Source organism: Canis aureus, chromosome 3 (genome assembly GCF_053574225.1).
Source record: "Canis aureus isolate CA01 chromosome 3, VMU_Caureus_v.1.0, whole genome shotgun sequence".
Classification (NCBI taxonomy): domain Eukaryota; kingdom Metazoa; phylum Chordata; class Mammalia; order Carnivora; family Canidae; genus Canis; species Canis aureus.
Window position 1 is genome coordinate 43,037,738 of NC_135613.1, and position 20,706 is coordinate 43,058,443.

General features: G+C 39.8%; 1 protein-coding gene across 13 annotated transcripts in view; it reads left to right on the plus strand.

Annotated features, from left to right (window-relative positions):
* Nucleotides 1-4,668: 4,668 nt before the first annotated feature.
* UBE2U (ubiquitin conjugating enzyme E2 U) overlaps nucleotides 4,669-20,706 on the plus strand; it is a 49,221-nt gene continuing 33,183 nt past the window's right edge. The window contains exons 1-5 of one of the 13 annotated variants that reach the window (XM_077892126.1): nucleotides 4,669-5,165; nucleotides 7,253-7,334; nucleotides 8,522-8,614; nucleotides 13,310-13,407; nucleotides 19,026-19,146. In XM_077892126.1, coding sequence (XP_077748252.1) covers nucleotides 5,100-5,165; nucleotides 7,253-7,334; nucleotides 8,522-8,614; nucleotides 13,310-13,407; nucleotides 19,026-19,146 — 460 coding nt within the window. In that variant the 5' untranslated portion in view covers nucleotides 4,669-5,099. The remainder of the gene's footprint in view (nucleotides 5,166-7,252; nucleotides 7,335-8,521; nucleotides 8,615-13,309; nucleotides 13,408-19,025; nucleotides 19,147-20,706) is intronic. The other 12 variants (XM_077892127.1, XR_013376410.1, XM_077892120.1 and 9 more) reach the window with 12 other exon arrangements.

The following is a 20,706-nucleotide window of genomic DNA, read 5'->3' on the forward strand; positions in this document are numbered from 1 at the left end:
GTGAGAATGTGCTGGTACAGGGAGCCTAAGTAACTTCTTCAAGGCCATGCTGGCTATTATTAAAACATAGGTATCTTGGGAGACAATCCAGGTCTGTCCTGAGAGCACACATTATTTACCCAGACTAACTACTAAACTAAGACAATGGAAGGACTACAGATGGGATTTATTCTCCTGTTTTCCCAATTGTGTTGCTTTATCTAAAACACCCACAATCAACAAATCTGATGAACAAGGCAGAGAAGGACATGGCTTAGGAATAATAAGTGGCGAGGACACAACTTCAATGCTGTCATGTACATGGAAATATTATTAAAATATGTACTATAATTGGAAGGTGAGTCAATGTGGAGAAAATATTTTCAGATAGGCTTCTACTTAGAAGTTTGCAATTTTAAGTAACTCAGATGTCAGAATAGCAGATGCTACTGGTCTCCAGCTCTGTTGCTATTCATGCAAGAAGCGCACCTAGCCAGTTGCTGCCCACATGCTCAATGCGTGCACACACATCTCACTCCCACCATTCACTGAGGCCCCAGTTCCACTTATCAGCACAGGAGCCTGTGACCAAAGCCCATCTCCCATCTTCGCAGAAGCTAAGCTAATTGTAAAAACACGGGGTGTTGGCCAGCCATCGAGTACAACTGTGATCCCATTTATTTAGTACCTCCAAATACAACAAAGCCAAGCCCCCAGAGGCAGATTGGCAGGAAGCTGTCTTTCCCAGCAATTTCATTCCCAAACCTGTTCCAGGAGCTCTAACCTGTTTGTCCCTCGAGACCCAATGGTTGCAGACCTTTCTAAGTGTCTGCACCTTCTTTTCGGTGCCCTGGGGTTGAACTTACAATCTCCACCCTGCCTGCACCTCTCCAGCCCCTCTGCTTGGTGGGCTCCTACTGACAGTGATTCTTCTGCTCCGTGTCTACTTTGTCACTAGCCTCCCAACTTGAACATGCTATGTGCCCATTGGGCCGAACAAACTCCTCTAAATCACCCACCACCCCACATCTCTGCAAACCCCTTCCTCAGCTTATGTCTCGTTCTGTCATGGAAGGGTCACTCTCCTGGCCCCCCAATTTTTTATCTGCTCAGTTTAATTCAATCAGCATAGAGTGATGTCCCTCTGAGTCAGGTGCTTGGTGCTGGGAATGCAGTGATGAATAAACGGGTCTCCATGCCCTTAGGAATTTACATTCTAGTGAGGAAGAAAACCACACAAAGAGATCATTTCACAATAATGAAGTAATGACCCACAAAGATGCGCCCGGGGTTAAATGAGAACACAACCCACTGTGGTGCTGCAAGAAGATTCTGAGAAGGAATTTATGTCTTTTTACATGTGGAAGAGCTGGTTAGCCAGATAAAGAAGAAGAGGAAGAAAATTCAGGTAGAGAGCTTAGGCAAGATGGTAGCTACAGGGAAAAGACAAGCAGTTCAGTGATGCTGCTGCTTCAAATGTGAAGCAGAAAAAAAAAACAAAACAAAACAGAAAAAAAAAACAAACAAAAAAAAACAAATGTGAAGCAGAGTGGGCATCACTAAAGGAAGGATTGATAGGAATAATATCACGAGAGGTTTTGCAGAGACATGTTAAGAAGCTTGGATTTAACCCTGTAGTGCATGGTTTCTTAAGCTTTCTACATCACTAGTATTTTTTTTTAATTTTCTTGTTTTTTTTCTTTAAGATTTTATTTATTTATTCATGAGACACACACACACACACACACACACACACACACACACACACAGAGGCAGAGACACAGGCAGAGGGAAAAGCAGGCTCCATGCAGGAAGCCTGACGTGGGACTCGATCCCGGGTCCCCAGGATCAGGCCCTGGGCTGAAGGCGGCACTAAACCACTGAGCCACCTGGGCTGACCCTTACATCACTAGTATTAAAATTAATGAATTCCATGACCCCATTCTACCAAAAGAAAAGGCTATGTGCACACACGTACCCATAATAGATATACAGACACATACAAAGTTGCCCACAATATAACCCCCGACCCACACCCCCAGAGGTCAATCCACATTTAAAACCCTGTAGATGGAGGTAAGGTAAGCTGGGGTGGTGAGGGGGATCTCTTGCACTATTTTCAGCAGAGAATTACATAATGACATGTTAGTTTCTATACGTTACTATAAGGTATCATCACACACAAGTCTGGAGGCAGAGTATAGTATGAAGATGTTCTGTGTTCTAGCAAGAAATAACAAGGCTGTGAGTTTGGGCACCGGGGATAAGGCTTGAGAAGAAGCTAGAAAAGCAGCAGGTCTTGAGGGTGAGTTATGAGGAAGAGGAGTCAGGGGGGCCTTCAGATTTCCAGCTTGAGAAACTGCATGAACAAAATGAAACAGAAGGCTAGTGGAGAGGAGGAAAGATAATGAGTTCATTTTGGACATTTTGAATTTGAATGGTCTTTGAAACAGCTGGTTGAGAACCAGGCAATTGAGTATACTGGGCTGAAGTCCCAAGAAGAGGTCCAGGAGGGGTCAAATGAGAATCCACTAACTTGATTTTCATTGCATTAAATTCATTTCATTGCTAGAAATACCAATTTCTTAAACTTCAGAACAAATAATGTTTTAATTTACCTTTTTTTAAAAAAAGATTTTATTTATTTATTCATGAGACACACACAGAGAGAGAGAGAGAGGCAGAGACACAGGCAGAGGGAGAAGCAGGCTCCATGCAGGGAGCCTGACGTGGGACTCGATCCCAGGTCTCCAGGATCACACCCCAGGCCGAAGGCGGCACTAAACCTCAAAGCCACCAGGGCTACCTTTTAATTTACCTTTTTATTTTACCTTAACATAATTTCCCCTAGAACAAAATAAAAAAAAAAAAAAAAACTTCTTCTTCTTCTTCTTCTTTTTTTTTTTTTTTTTTTTTTTTTTGAGAGAGGATCAGAGGAGGGAGAGGAATGGGAGAAGAGAGAGGACCTCAAGCAGACTCTCACCCCTGAGATCAGGACCTGAGCTGAAATCAAGAGCCCATGCTCAACTGATTGAGCCACCCAGGGGCTCCTAGAACAGAATTCTAAAGACATAACAAAGGATCCTACATTTACTATCACAGTATTCCCCTACTGGAGTTGAAGGAGTCACAGGACCACCATGATAGCATCAAAAAATCTAGCTAAAACTCCCAAATTTGGTACATTCTCTCCTCACTGAAGTGCTGTGTCTTCATTTTCAACCTTACATTCACAGTCCTGCATAAATCCAAGTTAAAATCCGATGGATTTGAAAGGCAGCCCCCCAAAAATCAATCTTAGATCCTAGTTGATGTTTTAAATGGAAAAGTTCCTTTATATTCAGTTTTACGAAATATAGAATAAAATCATTTTATCATGCCAAAATGTTAGTAAGATTAATATATTGTTGGGAATTTGTAAGCTATCATACCTGGACATGATGAAATTGAACAGGGAGTCTTCTAAAAAAAAAAAATGAACAGGGAGTCTTCTAAAAGATCTCCCCCCTCCCCAATCCATTCCCCACAAAGCAGCCAAAGTCATGTTGTAAATGTAAATCAGAGCATGATGCTCTCAGACTTAAAACCATCCAATGGGTTCCTGTGGCTATTCAAATAAAACCCAAACCTCCCATCCTATAAGGCCCCACCCTAATTACATCTCACTCATACCCTTACTCAAGTCTTTCCTAGTTCCTTTTTTAAGCCTAGTTTTTCCTGACTTGAACTATTGTATTTTCATCTTCCTGGAAGTATCTGCCCTCAATTTCATAAAGCTGACTCCTTTTCAGACAGAGGCCTTCCCTGACCATCTTGTACAACCCTTGACTACTTGCTACACTCTCATTACTTTTTTTTTTAAGACTTATTTATGTATTCAAGAGAGACAGAGAGAGAGAGGCAGAGACACAGGCAGAGGGAGAAGCAGGCTCCATGCAGGGAGCCCGACGCGGGACTCGATCCCGGGACTCCAGGACCATGCTCTGGGCCCAAGACCGCGCTAAACCGCTGAACCACCTGGACTGTCCGCAATGTGATAAATGTTAATGAGGAGATAAATACAGGGTCCTCTAGGATCACAAAAGAGAGGAATCTAGTCTTGTTTTAGGGGCTCCCATAAGGAATCGTGGGCAAATTTAAATCCGAAAGATGAGAAAAGGAAAAATGGAGGGAGAGAGGGTGGAAGGGTTGTGGTAAACGTCTAGATAGGAGGAACAGCAGGAGTGAAACCCTGTGGCAAAGGATGGGAGCCTGAGACATTTTAAGTACGTCCCTGTTCCTGGAACATCCCCCCAAGGTACGATGACATAACAATGTACGCGAACGTATTACGAATACGTTGCTATGTAAGTTACGATTAATAAACTCAGACTTGTGCCTAGTGATCACTCGTGACCTGATAGTTTCTAATGTTCAAAGAAAAAGGAAAACATTTCAGAGGACTTCGAGTGAAGGCTTCTGAAAGATCCCAGGGCTTTATCCCCACCGTCTTACACTAGCTGGGTACACTCCACGTTGTTGGACTGAGTCGGCGTGGTGAGGGGGCGGGCGGGTGTTGCCTTGACAACGGATCTCACAGCCTGTCAAAGTGAAACGGTTAGACGATTGGCTGCGAGGGTTTCCAGAGGCCCGCCCCCCGTCGCTGATTGGATGCGGGGCGGCCAAGTGCCACAACTTTCCCTCAGGGTCTTGTCGCTTAGCAACCAATTTGCGACCTCCCGGGAGGCGGGCGCCTGGCGACACCTGTGAGGCGTAGCCTAACCGCGCTCCCTAACTTCAACCGTGCGGCCCTGCGCTCCGCCGGGCGTCCCCGCGTCATGCACGCACCTCACGGGTTGGCCCAGGTGCTCCCCCCCCCGTCTGCCTTGAGGCTGGGCTGTGGGCTGGCGCCGCGTGACACGCCGCCGTTGGGGAAGTTTGGTGGAGTCAGAGGAGAAAAGGAAAGTAAGTCACTGTTGTAAGTCCAGCTTAGAGCCGCTTCCCTCGGGAGGACAGAGCCTTCTGGGGCTCTAGGAAACAAGTCATTGTGAGCTGGCCAGGTGTGCCGAGCGACCCAAAGTCTCAGGCATCTGTCTCCGAGTGAAGCCTAGGAGTGTGGGGACGGGTGCCAGAGCCTTATCATGCACTGCAGAGCTTACTTCTTGCTGGAGAGAGACTTCCAAGAGTTGAAGGAGAACGATTTTAAGGTGAGTGTGGGAACCTGGAGAGGTGTGTTTTGTTGGGAGTACGAGGTTTTTTGTTTTTTTGTTTTAAGATTTTATTTATTTGTTCATGAGCGACACAGAGGCAGAGACACAGGCAGAGGGAGAAGCAGGCTCCATGCAGGGAGCCCGACGCAGGACTCGATCCCAGACCCCAGGGTGACCACCTGAGGCAAAGGCAGAGCAGCTCAACCTCTGAGCCACCCAGGTGCCTCTGGGGTACAGGTTTTTAAAAGCATTTTGATCCGTGTTTATTCTGTAAGGCATAATTTAGTTAGACCTAATTTGCCACGGCAGTATTATTAATGAATCGATTGCACTTTTTATAATAATAATAATTATTATTATTTTAAAGATTTTACTTATTTACTCATGAGAGACACACACAGAGAGAGAGGCAGGGACACAGGCAGAGGGAGAAGCGGGCTCCATGCAGGGAGCCCGATGTGGGACTCGATCCCAGGACTCCAGGATCACGCCCTGGGCTGAAGGCGGCGCTAAACCGCTGGGCCACCGGGGCTGCCCAGAATCTACTTTTTAATAAGAATTATTACTTCATAATCATAATAGTTAAAAATATGGAGCACATTGTGGTAATTTGTGTGTATTTAAACCTCGAATATCAGGTAGTGATTAGTAGAGACAGGGTGTGCTCATGAATTACATTATTAAATAAGTAGTGTTTGGTTTTATCTACCAGAAGCCTAAGTCCCAGAAAGGCTCAGTAAAAATTTGGCCCCAGGATCCCATCCCAGGGTTTTCTGATCCCAAAGCCCTTGCTCTTAAGTTCTACTACTCGCTGTCTAAGGCACTTTTTTCCACCCAAGGCTATCAGATATAACGCCTAGGTGCCTTTCCTTTATAATTACAACACAGAGGAAGGCTTTGCCGGGAATCCCCCCACAGTGAGGTCCATAAGTGCGACAGGCTATGTGTGTCGCTTATGGTGTGGAGAATAAAAAAGGGAAGGCGGGGAGGGAGTGCTTAAGAGAACAGAAAGAAAGCCACCTTGGAGGGAGGGCTTCGAGGACTACCAACACTTGCTTCAGGTGTAGGTAGTTCACGGGCACTGTTCTATTTCCATCCCTGCTGTAGAAGTGTTGTCTTCACTGGAGATGTTAGGAACAACTCTTGAGTCCAACAACAAACATCCAAGATGTTCGAACCTAATACTTAATGTTGTTTCTGCTCTACCTGAACTCTGTAGTTCTCTGGTAAAAGAGAATTTGCTGAAGAGAGAACGTGATATGTAACTATAAAAAATGTAGATAATAGAGATAAAATGTTTATCCAGACTAGCATTTAATATACTTTTAAAATTATTATTTATTCATGAGAGACACAGAGAGGCAGAGACACAGGCAGAGAGAGAAGCAGGCTCCATGCAGGTAGCCCGACGTGGGACTCGATCCCAGGACCTCAGGATCACACCCTGAGCCAAAGGCAGACACTCAACCACTGATGATCCACCCAGATGTCCCCAGCATTTAACATACTTAATAACTATGTTGGTTGCTCAGAAATATTTGCTGACTGTATCTAACTGTATCCCTCAGCATAAATGATAAACTTTTCCATGAAATAGATTGTCATCCCTCCATTGGGACATTAACTCAAGTGAAAGAAAATTTTATTTTTATACACAGAGTAATTTTGGAGTTGTGTCTTTCTTAATGAAACTTTTCTTCATGCCCTCCATAGAGCATCCATATAGTTTTTTGAAGCTTTGAAGATGCATCTTTCCAACTATTTCCTTCTTTTCTGTTTGGAATCTTCAGTTGGCTATTGATTTATATAAGCCACATCTCAATCTTGGCTTTGTAGTCCCACTTGTGATTTTCATGCTTATGATTTATTATGAATTTATTGTTGTATGCATTTCTTGGAATCTACCTTAACTTCTGCGTAATCAGACAATATAAAATATATAACATCTTCCCAAATCAACAAATAAATTTATCAGGAAAAGAAAATGTGGAGTTTCTGGAATTCATTATAACTTGACATCTGACTTTCAAAGCTGCAAAATTTAACGTTTACTTCTGCTTTGATTTTTTTTTTTTAAACTAAAGGGTATTACTGCCTTTCCTGTAAGTGAAGATCTGATGGAATGGGGAGCCAATATTGAAGGTCTACAGAATACATTTTGGCATGGTCTGTATTTTCAAAACCAATTTACTTTTTAAAAGTCTTTTTTTTTTTAAGATTTTATTTACTTATGATAGACGGCGGGGGGGGGGGGGGGACAGAGACACAGGCAGAGAGAGAAGCAGGTTCCCTGCCGGGAGCTCGACATGGGACTCGATCGCGGGACTCCAGGATCACGCTCTGGACTGAAGGCAGGCGCTAAACCGCTGAGCCACCCAGGGATCCCCTTAAAAGTCTTTATACCATTATTAGCCTATCTTCTTTACATGTATAATAAGATTACGGTATATAAATTCTCTAGATTTCCAGAGGAATTCATGTTATTTTTTCATCATGTGGCTTAATTTCTTGTCACTTGTCAATGTAGATGGGAATTTTAGGTTTGAATTTTCCCTTATGCCAAATTTTAATGTCATTACACTTTTTAAGAAGCAGATGCAATAAAGCATATCATTTGGGAATATCATGTAAGTCTTCCATGAAATCAAAGAATAGGTATAAAAATTTCTACTTGCATAAAAATCCCACAGTTATCTCTCATTTTTGTCCTTTATGATTTTTCCCAAAATTTTCATAAGTCAAATTCTCAAGAAGACTGGGCCACTATAAACTTTAATGGCCATGCACTCTTTCTTTGTGGATTGACAAAATAGAGTTGTTGAGTGAAGTAGGGGAGAAAAATGTCAGTGGCTAATTACAGTACATCTAACATGTGCTATTAATGGGTCTTGAATGCTGAGAAGAAAGTGGATTAGTTAATTTTGCCTTGGAAAGTCAGGAACCGGCTGGCTTCTCAAGGAAGTAACGTTTGAGTTGAGTCCTGAAGAACAGGTAAGAGTTTGTCAGATTTAGAAGGGAAAGGAAATTCAGTCTGAGTAAACAGCATGGCAAAAGCTTATAAACAAGAGACGGTTCTGGAAGAGTGAGTTCAGTAAATAAGAGCAATACAGTGAAAGGGGCGGGTGTTCAGGGATGGAGTTAGTGGATGAAAAGGCCTGGTGGGAAACAGACTGAAAATACAGATTAGACTGTGAGGAGTCTATGAAATTATCTAGAGGACTCTATGTACCCTGTGATCCAATTTACTTATTAAACTCTCGGGACCTCAGAGGCTAAACTATAGAGAATCTTCAGGTTTCAGTTAATCGGTACAACATGATGCTTTAGTAAAAATGTTTGTTTCTTTATTATAGGATTATTCTTCGAACTGACAATAAATTTTACATCACAGTACAATTTTGTCCCTCCAGTTGTGAAATTCATAACAATTCCTTTTCATCCAAATGGTAAGGACCAAATGAGATTTTTATCATTGGGATTCTGTCCCTATTATCCTTGTTCCTTATAAGTGTTTAATAATGTTTCTTTTTGGGGCACCTGGATGGCTGAGTTCTTTAAGCATCTGCCTTGGGCTCAGGTCATGATCCCAGGGTTCTGGGATTGAGCCCTACTTGGGGCTCCCCGCTCAGTGGGAAGCCTGCTTCTCCCTCTCTCTCTCCCTCTGTTCCTCCCCACTCCATCTCTCAAATCAATAAATAAAATCTTTAAGAAATGTTTCTTTTTAACAACCTTGTTATGGTTATATTAGTAAGCATGGTTATTGGGGAAAATATAAAAAGACAGAAAAAAATTATCACCTTGAATCCAAATTCAGAGAGCTGTTCCTCTTAACTTTTAAACAATTTTTTTTTTACTATATACATAGTAAAAAAATGTATTTCTTTTGGATAGTTTAAGGACTACATGTGAAGTTTATAAAGTGACATGTTTATTTCTGCATTACTAAACATTCTTCAAAAGGTTATTTTTAATGACTAAATGATAAACTTAACTTTTTGTATTCAGTATTCTCATTGGCTCTGATTTATCCAATGATAAAAAAATGCACTGACAAATTAACATTAGAAAGAAATGAGTTAGGTTGCTATTGAAGTTATACACAAAATGAATTCCTGATGTATCAAAAAGTCTAAAAGTTTTAGATACTAAAAAGGTAGAAAATTGAATAGAATTTTTAATCAACTTGGTGAGGAAGGCTTTTCTAAATATGATAAAACCTAGAAACTATGAAAAAAAAGCATGACAACTACTAAACTTTTAAAAAGTTCTACAGCCAACAATATTATAAACAGACAAAATACATCGACTTTTTCAAACAAAGGGACAATATTTGCAATGTGTAAAATAGAATACTTACAACATGTAAAGAATGCTTAAGAATCAATAAGAAAAAAATAAAGCAATAAAAAAGCAGGCAAAGGTTATAAACGAACATTTGATAGAAGAAACATAACAAAAATAAACATAAAGATATTCAGCCTCACTAGTAAGAAAATGAATGCATATTAAAACAATTATGATTCATCGTTTATGTTTGCAAAATGTTAAAAACTCTGACATAATGATAACCTTAGTGTGACCTTTTTGGGAAGCAGTTTGGCAGCTTCTAATCAGCTGTAAAATGCAAATAGCCCTAAATCCCTGTAATCCTGTGTTTATAAATTATTCCATAGATAAACTAGCACAGTGTGGAAGAGTATGTTTCATATTTAAAGATGCTTGTTCCCAGTAAAAATTTTGAAAATAGGGAAAAGGGAAATAATCTCAGTGTCCATTAATATAGGAATTTTTAAGTAAAATATCTTAACAGCTATATACATAACAAGGTGGATATATAAAGCTAGACTTTTTGGTCACTGCTGTATTCCTAGAATATTCACTACCTGGCATAGAGCTGGTGCTCCAGTATTTTTTCATAAATATGTCTATAAAAATGCTGATGTTTATTGTTAGATGAAAAAAACTTCAGAGAATATGTAAGATATAATTCCATTTAATAAAAAATAAAAACAATACAGTTATACACGTCTATATGTATATTTGTATAGACCAACTGGTAAATTTATTTTTTTACAGATTTTATTTATTTATTTTGGAGAGAGAGAGTGCATGAATAGCGGGGAGGGGCAGAGGGGGAGTCTGATGCAAGGCTTGATCCCAAGGACCTGGGATCATGACCTGAGCTGAAACCAAGACTCAGATGCTTAACTGACGGAGCCACCTAGGCACCTCCAGGCCAACTGATAATAACTCTAAAGAGTGGCATAATAGGCAAGGGAGGTTTCATATTTTACTTTATGTATATTTATATAATTTTTTTCCAAGTACATTATTAGTTTGTAACTAAAACTTATTTTGGGCGCATCTGGGTGGCTTAGTTGTTGAGCATCTGCCTTCTGCTCAGGGCATGATCCTGGGGTCCTGGGATCGAGTGCTGCATCAGGCTCCCCGCAGGGAGCCTACTTCTCCCTCTGCCTGTGTCTCTGCCTTTCTCTCTGTGTCTTTCATGAATAAGTAAATAAAAATCTTTAAAAAAAAAACTTATTTTTAAGGGATAAAATTAAATTAATGGTACACAATTTACTGTGTACATTTGCTATTACTTGCTTAACATAAACACCTGTGGAGTCACCAGTTAAATGTAGTGAGAGGTCAGTGCTCTCATCCCTGAGTCCTTATACCTTCCATTTCCACAGAGTACAGAGAACCTCTGTCTCTAGAAGGGAAAGTACAGAAAACCTGTGATTTTTCTTCTTTCCCTCCCTCAGTCCTTGAGTGACTTACTTGTTGGGGAAATAGGAGAAAAAAGTGAACATTTGTGGCTCAGCACTTTCTTTCCTACCAGTCTTCCCTTAGAATGGGTGGCCTCTCTCTTTCTCCAGGCAGGACACAAGTAGGCCACCAGTTTGGGTGTTTAGTTCAAAGCGGCGGGGGAAAGGGGGGCAGGAAGCTTTTGTGGAGCTCAATGAAGGCCACAGATCACATGCATTTTCCAATTCAGTCTTACCTACAGTAAAGCTGATATCTTTTCACTTACATCTTTCAACACTTAGGTCTGTCTCCTTATCCATAAGCTTGAGAGGAGAAGAGTATTATTTATTAGTCCCCAAACTGCAAAGGATGGCTCTATATAGTTCTCTTTAGAGGCCTAAAGCCAAGTTCCCTTTTGGGATGTTTTTTACACTTCTACCAGTCACTGTGTCTAAAGTCCTCATTTTAGCACTCCAAATTTGAGCATTGAAACTTCAAAGACATTTTTTTTTTTGCCAATTTGATAAGAATCTCAATGTTAATTTTAACAAGCTCATCTTTGAATACTTGTGAGTTAAACATTTTTTCATGTCTCAGGGAGCCCGACGTAGGACTCAATCCCAGGCCTCCAGGATCAGGCCCTGGGCCGAAGGCGGTGCTAAACCCCTGAGCCACCCAGGCTGCCCTTGCAGTTACCTTTAAACTTAGATGATTGTTTCCCCCAAACACAATCAAATCATCATTTTAATATTCTTTTAGTTATTACATAGTCTTATTTTTCTCATTTAACTCCATTTAAAAAAATACTGATTTAATTAATTGTGTTAGGGCATAGGCCAAGCTTCTATGTATCTTTCTGCTCTGTGTATAATAGAACAAAGCTGGCAGAGAGGTTTCACCATCCTCAATGTGCAGGTATCATTTTTGGATGTAAGACTTTACTCTGTGGCCATTTCCAGCCAGTGGGAAGAGGAAAAGACAAGGCAGAACAGCTTCCTTCAGGAAGTATGATCTAGAAATTGCACACTTTCCTTCCGCTGAAATCCCACGATTACAGCATAGTTACATAGCCACATCTTGCTGGAGGAAAGGCTGGGGAAAATATGGGCAACCACGTATTTATCTAAAACCACAGGGATGGAGACTGGGGGTGAGGGTGGGAGCAGACATAGTGCTCCTTATTCCAGAAGAGATGGAAGAAAGGAAGCCTAACCTGAGGACAATGAGTAGTTTGCACAGCACTTGTTGTTTTTAAAGATTTTATTTTTCCATTCATGAGAGACAGAGAGAGAGAGAGGCAGAGACATAGGTAGAGGAAGAAGCAGGCTCCCTGTGGGGGAGGACCCAGGACCAGGGGATCCCACCCTGAGCCAAAGGCAGATGCTCTACCACTTACTTAACCACCCAGGTGCCCTCACAGCACTTGTTAATGCCATTTGTTGATACTCTTCTTTTGCTGCTGAGTCATCATTGCACTTTTAACATACAACAGTTTTATTTTATTTTATTTATTTTTTAACATACAACAATTTTAATACATGCCAGGATTTGTTTCTTTTTCTTTTTCTTTTTCTTTTTCTTTTTTCTTTTTTTTTTTTGGCCAGGATTTGTTTCTAAAGGCTCTTACCACATTGTTTAATCTCATGTCCCACGCTGCAATTATCATTATTGTAGTTTTACAGTACAGTGTCAAATCCAACACCTCTCTTTTCACCTTCTCAAAATTTTCTTTTTAGTTAACTTTTTATTGCAAGATTTTCCTATTAGAGTAGAAATGTGGGATGCCTGAGTGGCTCAGCGATTGAGCACCTACCTTTGGCTCAGGACGTGATCCTGGAGTTCCGGGATCAAGTCACACATCAGACTCCTGCATGGAGCCTGCTTCTCCTCCCTCTGCCTGTGTCTTTGCCGCTCTCATGAATAAATAAATAAAAACTTTAAAAATATAGCAGAAATGTTTCCCTTATTCATTTGCTGAAGTTTTTTTATATATCAATAAGACAGTTATTAAAATGATACCTATCACTTGGGGGGAAGTTGCTAGACATCAGGTACTCTATTAAATATTTTTAAGTTCTTTTCAGTGATGGAAGGTACTTTCATCATATCCCCATTTCACATATTAGGAAAGTTAGACCTAGAGAAGTGAAATTAAATTGCTCAACATTGCAGAGCTGACAAGTCAGGGAGTCAACATTCAGATCTCTGTGTATCTTATACCAAAGCCCATGCTTTTAATAGCTACACTATATCAGCTATCCGTCATCTTCACTGAAAATACTTTTCTGCTTTGTCTTTTGCTTTCTGATTTTGCCTATGATATTTTGATGTTCATAAATCTTAAATAATTTTATGACATGTGTCAATATTCATGTGTTATTTTAATGCAGTAGATCAAAATACTGGTCGAGTCTGTATAGATTTTTTGGATGACCCTGAAAAGTGGAATACAAACTATACATTGAGCAGCATCTTACTTGCTCTCCAGGTAAGAAGAGATTAATATAACACTCTTTAATTCTGTCAATTATCCCAGTTACTCAAAATATAAGGAATAAGATGTGCAATGAATATTTAAATGTTTGAAGGATTTGTTTTTTTGTTTGTTTGAAGGATTTGAATAAGCTTTTTTAAATCAATAGAAATTTTATACCAAGGCTATAAAGTAGAACTTAGAAAGATTATTATTTTAAAGTGAAATTGATAGTTAAGGCCCTTTACAATGAAAGAATACATATTTTATTTAAAAAAAGAACTGGATAGGGGCAGCCCAGGTGGCTCAGTGGTTTAGAGCCACCTTCAGCTCAGGGCATGATCCTGGAGACAGACCCAGGATGGAGTCCCATGTCAGGCTCCCTGCATGGAGCCTGCTTCTCCCTCTGCCTGTGTATCTGTCTCTGTCTCTCATAAATAAATAAAATCTTTGGGGAAAAAAAAAGAACTGGATGGTTTCAATTTTAGAAATATAGTCTTAAGTTTTCTTTTGGCTTCTAACTTGACTTCATAATATCGGAAATGGATCTTTCCTCATTCATGAGTGTTGCCTTCCTCAGAAAGGTGAATCAGATAGCTACAATTTAAAATGTTCAGCTTTATCCTTTGCTACTTTCTCTTTTGTAAACTTTCATATCAAACCCAGTGAACAATTAAAGCAGGGATTGTGTCTTCCTCTCAGATTGATACCTGTCTCTGGAATGCTCCTTTGCCCCTGGATTCACACATTGTCCTTAGAAGCATGCCTCAGTGTTGTGTTATTTCTGACCCTCAATGAACCTCCTTTCTCATCTGGTCCTAAAATAAATTATTTTAATAGCACTTGCTTTGACCACCTATAATCCAGCTCAGTAATGTTTCCATGTACCTACTCATTAATATTATCTGAAGATAATCTATTAAATTTGATTATCTAGAATACTTACATATTCTGGCTTAACTGAATTCTCTCAAACATATAGAATTATAATACAAATCCCATTTTTTATTTCTGAAAAAAAATTTTCTGTCTAGCCATCTTAGTGCACCGAGGAAAGCAGTCTTTTTTAAAGATTAAGTGTTCAAATATATTCACTCATTCACTCTGCAAATATGTGCTGAGCACCTACATGTGCTAGGTCATGTTTGGGAAGAGACATTTGAGCAAAATCTAAAGTAAGTGAACATAATTTGCAAATATCTGGGGTTGATCTTTTGGATTCCTTCAACTTGAGTCCTATTTCTGTCTATTCCACCTGAATTAGAATCTGCCTTAAGAATAGTAAAACTGAAGGTTCCTGGTAACTTAGTCAATTAAGTATCTGGCTCTATTCCAGCTCAGGTCATGATCTCAGGGTTGTGAGATCAAGCCTCAAGTCAGGCTCCGCACTGGGCATGGAGCCTGCTTGAGATTCTCTCTCTCCCTTTGCCCCTCCTTCCCTCTCTAAAATGCATAAATAAAATCTCTTTTTTTTTTAACTTTTTTTTTTTTTTTTAAGATTTTACCTATTTATTCATGAGAGAGACAGAGACACAGGCAGAGGGAGAAGCAGGCCCCATGCAGGAAGCCCGACATGCGACCCAATCCCAGGACTCCAGGATCATGCCCTGAGCCAAAGGCAGACGCTTAACCGCTGAGCCACCCAGGTGTCCCACATAAATAAATCTTAAAAAAAAAAAAAAAAAAAGTAAAACGTTGTTTCACAGCTCTGTGCTCAGCAGGGAGCCTGCTTAGACTTTTCTCTCTTCTTCCTTCTCGCTTTCCCCTCCCCACCCTCGTGCACTGGTTCTCTCTCTCTCTCTAATTTAAAAAAAAAAAAAATAGAAAGGAAAAGAAAATCACTGAAAGTTATAAAGAAAAACCCCAACCCTAATGTGATTAGCATTTCCTGCTAATATTTTCTCCCATATTTTTGTGTAATCTTTCAGTTGCCCATTCACTGCAAGGTTAATGTCAGTTCTATTTCCTGACACCCGGGCTTCGGACTCTCCCTAACAGCACAGTGCAGCCCCATTCCTATTATATCTCATGCTTTTCTTCACTCACAGTGTTTGGTTCAATCCAGTTTAAAAACAGTATTTATAGAGTTCTCAATTCTAAAGTTACAAACCCAAGCGAGTCTTGCATCTTAAAAAGTGCTCAGTCCAGTTTCTGACTGGCAACTCATTTTCTCCTTCCCTTTTGCTCAGTCTGTCCGGGAAGCAGCTGCCTACATTGGAAGAGTCAGGGCCAATGAGTCCTCCACTGGGATGCCTTTCCGGACTTTCTTCAGAGGTCGAATTGATGGCTTTGGTATTTGAGGGATTTCTTTTGTCTCCCACCCATTGCGTGGTACTCGAAGGAAATTTCTGTCAGAGGGCTATAATACCGTAACACACATACTGTTTTCTTACCTGTCTTCCCCTACTGGATTGCAAGCTTCCCTTACTGGACTACAAACTCCTTGAGGTCAGGAAGCAGGTCCAGTTCATCTCCAATACCCAGGACAATGCTGACAGTAAATGCTAAATAACATTAATGAAAAAATAAACCTGAATTTTTTTTACTTTGTTCCAATTATGGTTTATATGTATAAATTATTTAACCTATTTTTCACTGACCATTTTATCTCAATTTTCCTATTGTTGAATCTAATATTTTAATGGCTATCTAATAGCCCTCTCAAGGCCAGTGCTTCCTTTCTGTGCTGACAGAAATATCCAATATCTATGCTGTCCAATACAGTAGGCACTAGTCACTTGATTATTGTGCCCTTGAAATGTTGCTAGTGTTACTGAGGAGTACTGTTTTTTTCATGTATTTTGTTTAATTTCAATTTAAATAGCCACATATGGCTTGTGCCCACTGTAATGGACAGTACACGAATAAACCATAATTTCTGAGTACTTCCCTTTGAATAATAGATGAGATATAGGGACGCCTGGGTGGCTCAGCGGTTCAGCATCTGCCTTTGGCTCAGGGCATGATCCTGAACTCAGGATCAACTCCCACATTGGGCTCCCTGCGAGGAGCCTGCTTCTCCCTCTGCCTGTGTCTCTGCCTCTCTCTGTGTCTCTCTCATGAATAAAGAAACAAAATCTTAAAAAAGAAAATAGATGAGATTATGTATAATGATCACATTTTTTCCAGGGGAGTGGCTTTTTGAAATGGTGTGTAAAAAATTTAAAGTCTAAATATACCAATCATCTCCTAAAACTTTTATAATCTTACAGAAGATGATAAGAACACTTGTACTTAATGCAAAGATAAATAGCAACACCATCCATAAAAGGAATTCCAAATTCACAGGCCTTAACTAATTGGAAATTATAAATAGTACCTATTGTTGCTGTTGTTTACTAATGCTCCAGTTTTTTTGTACTTTTCCTCTGGAAAGCTGCTTTGTTGTTCCACACTATCACATGACATGGCTCATTTAAAGGTTGGACCTGGGACACCTGAGTGGCTCAGCGGTTTAGTGCCACCTGCAGCCCAGGGCGTGATCCTGGAGTCCTTGGATTGAGTCTTGCAATGGGCTCCCTGCATGGAGCCTGCTTCTCCCTCAGCCTGTGTCTCTGCCTCTCTCTCTCTCTCTCTCTCTCTCTCTCTGTGTCTCTCATGAATAAATAAGTAAAATATTAAAAAATAAAAGTTAGACCTTTTCTTTTTACTATTTTAGCAGGGTGTCTGACTCACACATTTTAATATATTCCAGTTATTAAAAATCATTAAGTATACTTAGTAGCTTGTGTACACATAATATCAAAAGGTCTTAGGCACAGTGTCAATGTGAAGACTATTGAATAAACTTTACCAGATGTGCCTCTCTGAGTAGGATTATCACTCCAGCTAAAGACCAAAAACTTGTTCTTGAAGATAGATTTCATCTGCTTCCTACCCACTTTGAAAGGTTTGGTGTAATCCACACTGAATCCTTATTTAAGCAACTTAGAATACTTACTCTTGGAGATATAGCTCAAATGTGTTTTCCAAACAGAAAACTCAAATAACAGCAGTAAATTCTTACTGCCTTTGAAATGTCAGACAACAGATTATTGCTTTCATTAGTGATGAGTGTCATCATTTCCATGACACTTAAGTCACAGTTATCCATTTTGACCTTCATCTATGCTTAGGTGTGCTAGTAGTTATTATCTTGGCTGCATCTTATCTAATTTGCATGTTGTAATATCCAGAATACTGAAATTATTGAATACATATTTGCAATTTGGGCAAATAATAATTTTGCGGTGCTAGATAAACAAGATCATGGTCTGGCCGAAAAGTTTTGGTTACTCTGGGACCCCTATTTAGTCTAGATGCACATATACTATAGCAGGCAGAATTTTAAAGATATTGCTCCAAGACTTCCATCCTCTGGTTATTCAATCTAATCTACTTACTGCTGTTAAAGGGCTTTGCAGATGGAATTGCAGTTACTAATCAGCTGACCTTAAAATAGGAAGGTTATCCTGGATTATAGAGGCAGACCCAAAGTAATTATGTGACCCCCTTAACAATAGGAGAGGAAAGCAGAAGAGTCAGTCAGAGAAATAGAATGGGAGGAGAATGTATGTGGCAGGAGGAAACAGCAGAGAGATTCCAAGCATAAGAAGGATTTTTCATACCTTAATTGCTGTGAGATGTTGGGGTCCAAATGTAACCTGCAAGAGACCTCTTGGAGCTAAGAATGGCCCCAAGCTAACAGCCAGCAAGGAAACAGTGATCTCAGTCCTACAAAGATAAGGGACTGAATTCAGCTAAAAACAACCTGAGCTTGGAAACGTTCTTTCAGAACCTCTGATGAGAGTGTAACCAGCTGGCACTTTGATTTTAGTCTTGTTAAATCTGGAAAAGAGAAACCAGACTAACCACCTTAGACTTCCCACCTACCAAAATGTGAAATAATAAATTTGTATTGTGTTAAGCTGCTAAATTTGTGCTAATTGGTTACAGCAGCAATAGAAAACTATAGATACCAAATTAATCATTCAATAATCTGGAGGGATGTTGAAGTATACATAGCCTTACTACATATATTTGTTTATCCATGACCTAAATAATATGTTATGTTAAAAATTACACTTATTTTTTTAACGGAAATGTTTCAGTGTTGCCTAATGTTGAGTTTCCTTTATATGTAAATCAAATGTAAATTCATGTGAGGGATCCCTGGGTGGCGCAGTGGTTTGGCGCCTGCCTTTGGCCCAGGGCGCGATCCTGGAGACCCGGGATCGAATCCCACGTCGGGCTTTCGGTGCATGGAGCCTGCTTCTCCCTCTGCCTATGTCTCTGCCTCTCTCTCTGTGTGACTATCATAAATAAATAAAAATTAAAAAAAAATTCATGTGATAAAAAAGAATAGGCTAAGAAGGAACTTGTAGCTTACTTTGATCCTAATATTTGGCTCTTGAATATACAACAGTATAAAGCCAAGATAGAAAAAAATTTAAAAAATACAAAATAAATAAAAAATAAAACCAAGATAGACCAAGAGTTCCCTGAGAGTAAGGGCCATGTCTCATTTGTCTTTGTATCTGTCTCCAGATGGATACAGAGTAGGCATGTAATAAACACTTGTTACTGTTGGATGTGTTGGCTTGTCTTTTTGTTCTAGCAAAAGAGTTTAAGAATGTTTATATTTTTTCTTATAGGTTATGCTTTCTAATCCAGTTCTAGAAAATCCAGTGAATTTGGAAGCAGCCCGAATGCTGATTAAAGATGAATCTCTGTACAAACAAATAGTTCTAAGACTTTTCAGCCAACCAATACAATGTAAGAAGTGCCTCCTTATTGTTTTTGCCAATTATTAATTATGCATTTATAGCAAATAAATGATTTAGCAAATAACTGTTATAGTATTTTCTGTATCCATTTTCAGTAATGAAATCATCCTAAGATTTCTCCTACTGTACCTGTTTGTCAAGCCAATCAGTTATCAAAAAAACAATTAAAAAGTGGTTCTTTAGAGATTATCAGCAATCATAAGCTTAGTAGTTTTAAATGTTCTAGTCATATGGATGGATGGTACTGACTAAAACTTATTTACCCATCATAAAGATATGACATCTGATTTTAACTCTTTGTTCTATGATGGATATTTCCCAGATTTCACCTGCAGTACCCCAGATCTTACTGAACTGGGACTCCTTTCCTCTTGATTAGCAAAGTGTTCAGCTTTTTGTTTGGAAGAGATCACCCCTGAAAGTATTCCTTCTAAGAGTCCATGTGGAAATGATACCTGAGGCTCTTCAATCTTTCTGCTTTCTTGACTGGTATTGGTGGAGTAGTTTTTTGATACCCTAGTTTTACCTCTTCATGATTTAACCCAGCATTTCTACTGCTTCTGTGTTCTCTTTGTGGTTAGCAGAATAATACTGTTGGCTCCTTATGCCAGAGGAATTCATCACAAATGAGGATTGGGCCCCCAGTGACATAGTTCTTTCCTCTATATCTTGCCCAGCTGTGCACAGCAGCCAGGCATAGCGGCTGCTGTCATTATCTCCCTAATAGCAAGCCTTGCTGTTCAGACTCATTCTGCCAAAGGGATCTCTCACATGCTTTTTCTTTCAGATGTCCCCTGTTTCTTTTTCCAGTCCCCTTCCAGGGTCTGCCAGTCCATTAGCTGGGTCTGTACAATTGTGAGGAAGTTCAAGTGCTCCCCCACAGCACTTTGAGTCTGGTGCAAATCAAGCAATGTCGATTAGGCATCCATTTTGGTGCCTTCAAACATTTCATGATTGTTGTGGAGTCCCTCAAACATTCCCTGAGTTTTGAAGCTGGTTAGTACACGGAGGTATCCTATTGCATCACTCTGACCACATTTCTGACCTACCAGAATACTGTAGCATCTACTACTGTATCCTTTCTGCTCAGTTACTATTTGTGCAATGAATGAATGAACAATTTATATTACTTAACCTTCCGTTGAGCTCTGTGGTACTACCACTTTAAAGAAATATTCTGTAATAAAAGTATATCCCCCCCAAAAAAAAAAACTATATCCATAGCCTGGTAAATGGAAATTTAAAAACTGGTTTTAAAGGCTTTTATATGGCAAATGATTCTGTGCAACAAATTTTGGGTTTGCCTTGCCAAAAAGAATGATGAGAAAGAAACTGGAGAGAAGTCAGCCCTTCCTTTTGTCCACCTGCCCATTAGATGCCATCCTTCACTCCTTTTGCTTCTCCAGCTGTATCATCAAGCCAGACAGAAAAGCTGCCCCAGTTGCCAAATCACCCTGCTGATGAGCAACAGCAAATAGTACTTTGGCAGGTTTTCACTATATTCTTTAGTTATGTTGGTGAAATATGTGGAAATCCAAGACAGTAAATA